The sequence below is a fragment of the Coenobita brevimanus genome, chromosome 14 (genome assembly GCF_032717465.1).
Source record: "Coenobita brevimanus isolate Jiangsu-jjx chromosome 14, ASM3271746v2, whole genome shotgun sequence".
NCBI lineage: Eukaryota > Metazoa > Arthropoda > Malacostraca > Decapoda > Coenobitidae > Coenobita > Coenobita brevimanus.
The window spans coordinates 5865454-5872469 of NC_136967.1; the positions used below are offsets into that span (position 1 = coordinate 5865454).

General features: G+C 41.1%; 1 protein-coding gene across 1 annotated transcript; it reads right to left on the reverse strand.

Annotated features, from left to right (window-relative positions):
- Positions 1-277: 277 nt before the first annotated feature.
- On the reverse strand, positions 278-3097 carry LOC145418939 (uncharacterized). Its single transcript, XM_080287198.1, has 2 exons — positions 3060-3097; positions 278-1343 (listed from the first exon to the last, which is right to left on the reverse strand). The coding sequence occupies exons 1-2, from the start codon at positions 3069-3071 to the stop codon at positions 825-827; spliced, it is 531 nt and encodes a 176-aa protein (XP_080143324.1). The 5' UTR covers positions 3072-3097; the 3' UTR covers positions 278-824.
- Between the last annotated feature and the right edge of the window lie 3919 nt (positions 3098-7016).

The following is a 7016-nucleotide window of genomic DNA, read 5'->3' on the forward strand; positions in this document are numbered from 1 at the left end:
CTCATGAGATCTGCGTTTCAGTGTTGGCTTCAAGTTCTTCATAGCCATAGTCATCTTTTCTCTTGTTTTCTGTTATTGTCATAAATCTTCAAGTGTCTACTATTACTGGCCATTTTTAGTCGTCACCAAGGTCACTCAGCTCCATACATACAGCGTGGTTGCAAAACTGCTTTATTATCAACAGTATAGTCTGTTAATGTATGTAACTTATTTGATTTAGACACAAATAACGAAAATGTCCTAGCACTAAGAAATATACGTTAATAAAACCACCCTCTAAAAAGTTCATTCAGTGTTTATTAATTTTGATGACAAGACTTGCAAGATAAAACAAAAGAAAAGAAAAAAGAAAACAAGTTGCTGGTAGAGTGATAACCAAGAGCAGGTCCTGTCTGTTAATGCCCTGTCTGCTGGTTGTCCTGCTCTGCTCCCGTCCCTCCTGCTGCCTCTGCTGACCAAGTGCCAGTAAGTGTCTCTAGGGGCCCATCTATGGCACTGGCTGGCATCCTCTTGACCTACAGACAGAGGCAGTGCGAGGAGGAGACGGTAGGAACTCTTGATCTCCATTTCTCTTCGTTGTGTCAGATTTTGCTTTTGTGTGATGTGTCCTAATGGTTGTGTCCAAATAGTCTGGTTGTGTCCTAATGTGTAAGGATTGTGAGGTGATTGGAGAGTTGACTGCTTTCTTTTTCCTTTCCTTGGTTGTGATATCGGGCAATTGAGAGGATAGATAGGTGTTCATCTTGTTCATAGTCGTGGTTGTTTTTTCTCATTCCGGTCCGTGTCCCTGTTACCAGTGAAGGCAGCAAAAATTAGTGTGCATCCTACTCATCATCATAGTCAACCTTCTTCACCACCACACCGCTGTAGGAGGGAATGAAGTACGGATTAACCACGGGGAAGTTGTAGGGTGTGACTACGGAGGGGCGGAATGTCTGTGGGAAGCTGTAGGTGTTTGGGTAAGTGTATACAGAAGGGTAGGTGAAGGTTGTAGGATAGTGCATGGCTGTGGACCCTTTGGTGTATACTGGGGTCTTGTAGGTCTCATCTGGTTCTGCCTCTCGCTTGGCCCTCACAACAGCCGTCTCAATGGGCTTCTTATTGACGGTGGTCCCAACGACAGTGGTGAAAGGATAGGCTTTGTAGGTGTAAGGGAATGCGGTTGGGTTGTAGGTGTAAGGGAAGGTGGAGTAAGTAGTGGGGTAGGTGTAGGGGATAGTGTACATCTTCTGGGCCACGGGGAAGTTAGTGGTGTCACCGGCCTTATAGGTCATTGCAGTAGGGGTGAAGGGGAAGACGTACTGTGGGCGGGCAGAAGCCGCAGCCACGAGAGACAGCAGAACCTGTGGAGGAAACAAAAGAAAGTAAAGTTATGGCTCGTTTGCTCTAAAATGAAGAAGAAAAACGTCCCAAACCCCTGCATGAAATTAACTTCCAATAGAACATCCATAATAACTTGGCAAAGACTTTATCTCCTTTCAGCTTAGTTGATGGCCAAGTATAGTTAGACTGGCGGGTCGATTTGGCTAGTAACCAGGGATACTCATTCATACCTCGTAACTAAGGCTCATTGATTATAATGCCTCACAAATTAGTACTCACGTTGCAGGATTGGCCCATTTTCGTCGTGTAATAACAAATCGTTTATAATCCTTCGTTATAAGTTGCCTTTTCTTACTTTTTTCTTGCTAACCCATTTAGTACAATGGCGTCTTCTTCATATTAAACTTGCAATTTCCAGACGATTTAATTCAGCTTAGAGGAAAGTTTAGGTACTGCAGTTGTGAGATATGGCTTTCTTTAACCCACTGAACACGAGAGTCATCCCCAAGCTGGATAAAATCGAAAGACATTAACAAGGATAAATATGAAAAGGTAGAAGGGTTAGATGAGATCATTTCTAACTTTTCCAGACCAAGATGTCGCCCCTAACTCCTCGTCTGAAAAAACATCGTCAAGAGGCAACAAGAACATATTTATAAAACGATTCATTGCACTGAAGAGCTTAAGAAGATGACGACGAGAGGTATATAAAAGAATTTGCTAAGTGAAACGTAAGTATCAAATTATTAACAGCACATTACTTAATAAGCGTAAGTTTCAAGTAAGCTAAATTTTTTAAAGGTGCAGGTCAGATGGTTACTAAGCATTACAAAAGGGTGCAAGTTCAGCAAGAGCTTGACCAAATGAGCATTAGAGACGAGGGGAGATGAACTTGACTGCCGTTGTAGAAGGCAAAGGTTTCCTATTTCTTTTTGATCAGATCGTTCAAATGACAACGTGTCTGCAAGAAGAAAGGTTAATGTCTATCATTGGACACGAAAAATGTGTAAAAGTTAGCTGAAGTAGTGTTTGGGGAAAAGTTAGATGCCAGTTAGAGTGCTGTCAGTGAAAAGAGAATTTTTTTTTGTGAATTTACAGACGTGAAACAGTAATGTTCATAATCTTGAAAGACAGCAGTTGAAGAGGTTGTGCATAAAAGAAGTCTGTGAAGCTATACTGGTAAAAATATCTGAAGTTTTGGTGAGGATATTCCTACTTCAAATGGTGAAGAATTTGTTAAGAGGTGCTAACTGGTAAATAGCTCCTAAAATGGGGCTTGTGCAAAAAAGTGGGTTATTAGATAGTAGTGTGACTAGTGCTACGGGGAATTATAGTAAAGTGAAGTTGAAGAGCAAATTACTGGAGTTCTATCAAGTAAAAAAGTTGGTGAATTTACGAACGTTTGGTGAAAATATGTCTCGCCACAAAGAGAAGGACTCACGAGGAACTTATGGTGCTGTGAGAAGAGGAAAAGTGTATTTTAGGGGTTTTTAAAGTACGAATTTGAAAGTTTGTCAAGAGTTGCTGGTAGTATGCGTGGCGACAAAAAGGATGATTTACCAGAAGCCTGAAGCTAAAATGAGAAGTGGGAGAGGATATTTTAAAAGAGTTATTTAGGCAGGAAAAAGGGCCAGGACGAATGTAGTGATAGAGTCTGAAGTTTGTGAGTGTCTAGTGAAAAAGTTAGAAGTATGTGAAGTCTGGAAACACGTGTGCCTGCAGAGAGAAGGACTCACCAGGAACTTCATGTTGTAGTGAGCTCGGCACGACAGAGACGAGTGGTGGCTGGTGGGAAGATGCGCGCTTTTTATACCCAATCCGCACCTCGGGGACCATACCACCTCCATACCCCCATCCCTTCTTATCTGCCCTCCTTCGTTCAGGTTTTCTTTCGGTCCTCTCCCCCGCCCTCCTCCTCCTTCTTCTCTTTCTCCCCATCCACTCCTTTCGTCTCATCTTCCCTTGGTTCTCTCCCTCGCCCTCCTCCTGCTCCTCCTCCTCCTCCTCCTCCTTTCCCTTCTCCCCAAGCCTTCCTTTTATTAGGTTTTCTTTTGGTCTTCTTCCCCGCCCTCCTCCTCATTCATCTTTTTCCCTTCATTCATTCATTCCATTAGGTTTTCTTTCGATCCTCTCCTCCGTCTTCCTCCTCCTCCTCTTTCTCTTTATCCCTCCATCCCTTCTTCACTGCCCTCCTTAGTTCAGGTTCTCCTCAAGTTCCTAATTACCCTCCCTTTGCGTTTTTCTTATTCTCTGCCCCCTCCTCTCTCTTCCACCTCATTCTCTTGCGATCCCTTGATGTCCTCGACCCTCCTTCTCTCGTTCCTGCTGCCTCCTCTTGTTCCTCCTTCGCCTCCTCCTCCTCCTCCTCCATCTCGTCCCTCTCTCCATTCACCCATCCGTCTCTCCCTCCTTATCGTTTTCTTCCTTCTCCACCCTCCTCTTTTCTACCTTCTTTCTCTCTCTCTCTCTCCCTCCATCCCCCCTCCTATTCTTCTTGATACTCATTTTCCACACTCCCACTATCCATCTACCCCTTTCATCTTCTTTCTTCTTCTCCTCCTCCTCTTCCTTTTTTGCTTCTTCCGAACTCTCCCTACTCAGCACACCTTCCTTTAACGTTCCCTTCCCTCACTCTATGTCTCACTCTATTTCTTACACTCATCTTTCTCTGTCCTGGCTCTTTTCCTCTCTTATCCCTCTTCCTCACACTTCTGCAGCCCTCCCCTACCTCTTCCTCTTGGTACTCCTCTTCCTCCCTCCCTCCAACCATCGAGAGTTACATAATCGGATCACTTTCGGCTCATCACTCAGTCTGGTCATGATGTAAGGTTTTTGTTTGAACCTTGTTGCTGGTGAGGGACGCCTTCATGTGGTGGCACCGATATAACTGGGCGGTGGAGCTGTCCGATTATACAAACGTCCGTCCACTCCCTCCCCATTCCGCCAAAAGAAGGATAGTGATCTTGCAGGAAGGGAGTATCGTCAGCCTGCAGTCCACTGGGTTCACATTCAGATGAGCCTGGGGTTGTTTTATTTATTTATTTAATTATTCATTTATTTTCTGAACCACCCAGCCAGGTTAGACTCACAAGTACAGGGTGGCACAAAGTCAGCGAAACCAACTGCCTGACTCATAAACTCACTCGATACCAGTTTTTTTCATTTCTGTTTATTTTGTCACCATGCATTCTGGCACAAATGGATTTTTTTTTTTTTCAGAACCCAATGTCGAAAATGCCTACAACCTTAGCAATAGGTAAGGTAGAATTATACGACCATAAAACTTAGCCTACACATCATCACCACCAATATCAACATCACCATCATCATCATCATCATCACCCTATTCCCATTATCATACACGGAGTGGGAAGGATCCAGAAACAGAAATATATATATATATATATATATATATATATATATATATATATATATATATATATATATATATATATATATATATATATATATATATATTGTTACGGAACAGAGAAAGATAATGTACACTTTAAGTGAGAATACTAAAAATCACTACTGTCCCGTAAAGTTCCAGGTTCAAAACAAAAGAGTTAGGTAAAATTACAAGTTAAAGTTTAATGCTCAAACTAACAACAAAACATTCAGGACTCATAAGGATAATGTAATGGCAAAAAACAGGTTAAATATATGGTTAACTGCAATAGCCTCTATTAACACGAAAGTAGCAAGAGTAAATTTATCTAAGTCAGCCCTGATAAAATGAGATACCAGATAATACTCAGTGAATGCCAGATATATTATTACAGATACAAAATATTATTAATGATGGCTGACAGTAAGAGCCTTACATGAATCACTAGGCCTAAGAATTAACACCTTACGCTACACAGTACAAGAAAAAATGCAATAACACTCATACTCAAATTACACAGCAGTTAGATGGCTGGAGACTTCCTGAGCACTCACAATAATAACAACTGTACAGGGGAGGACAGAGATGTGAGCAAAATGAGGAGTAGATCTAGGTGGCAATAATGCAGAGACAGAGCTCATTATATAGGGGCAGGCAGAGCTTGATACAACTTGTAAGAAGGACGCGCAAATGAAGCCATGGGGACAAAGAGTTGACAATCCTGCTCTGAACAACAGAAAGAACGACTTACTCTACTATAACGGTAGAAGGGGGGAGTGAGGTAGAACACGCTCGTGATCAAACAGGCAGCACACTGTATGTTAGAATTACACAAAGGATGATGAAATCATAGGCTATGTAACAATATATATATATATATATATATATATATATAGATATATATATATATATATATATATATATATATATATATATAAGCAAAATAGCTGCAGTGTCATCAGGAAAAAAAAAGACAAAAAAGAAAATAAAAACGCATATTTCACGACACAGGCAACATCCCCAACGAACCCTACTTCCAGTTCCAGTTTTACCCCTTCTGGTTGTGGACTTTATATTTTTATTATTTTTATTATTGTTATTATTAATATTATTATTATTGGCTTTACTCAGCATAGGAGAGACTTTTCCCTAGGGAGAGGATAAGTTAGATTTATCCTTTAATTCCGTTTCGTTGGCAGGAGTTTCATTACTTGAATAAAATCGTCTGAAGGTAACCAGGATGAGCCTAATCAAGACGTCATCGTACTTTGTGCTTTGCTCTTCTCTCTTTTTATTGTCTGTTCTTCCCCTCTTTTTCTCAGGACTTGTGTTCTTTTTTTTTTACGTATCCTTCCCTGTTCCATTCTTCTCCGTTCTCATCATGTTTTCAGTCTGTTTTCTTCTTTCATCCTATTACCCTCTTCTGTTCTTGCGTTGCATCTTTTTTGTTTTATTTTCATTTCTCCTCTCCAGTTGCCACCCTATTCTACTTCCTACTGAATTGTTCCTCCCACTTTTTTTTTTCTTTTCCTCCCGTCGTCCCTCTCTGTTCCCATCATCATCTGTACTCTACTTGTGTGTGTGTGTGTGTGTGTATTTTCATTTAATCATCCTCATTCCTATCTTCCTTTGTTCTGTCAAGTATTCCGTCTGTAATTATTCCACCTATCCTTCCCTATCCTGCCCTCTGGCCTTCCCACGCCCCATCTCCTTCCCGGCGTTCTTTCCTCCATCCTATCCCCCATCCTTCCATCTATCCATCCTTCCATCTATCCATCCTTCCCTGCGGCCATCCTCCTCCTTCCCTCCAGTACCACACCCTCATTCCTCCAACCCCATCTTTATAGTCCATCTGCTCCTCTTCTGATTTATTACTAAGGTTATGCATTATACAACGGAATTCTACATAGTTCGTTTCAGATATGTAGTGGAATTTGACTCTATACTGAAGATGAATGTATTATGGAAATCTAATAAATACTAGAATCCAGAAATACAGCTTGTTGCGGAATTAAAATATACATATAGTGAACATCAAAGTTTCTTATCTAGAGAACACTGAAATTTGGTTCTGTTAGATAAAGAAATTTTTGCATACATAATATTCTGGCTTTTGATAACAGCCCCTAAGACTCTAAGGCCCTTATTCTAGTAGGTTAAGGAAGCTCCCTAGCACCTGTTCCTAAGCGATTTATTTTACTTATTACACTTTGCCGTTCTCGTCTGCGTCACTTAAATCATTCTAATACCACCATACCCTGCATATATAACGTACAAAATTATACTTGCCAGCTGCATGCAA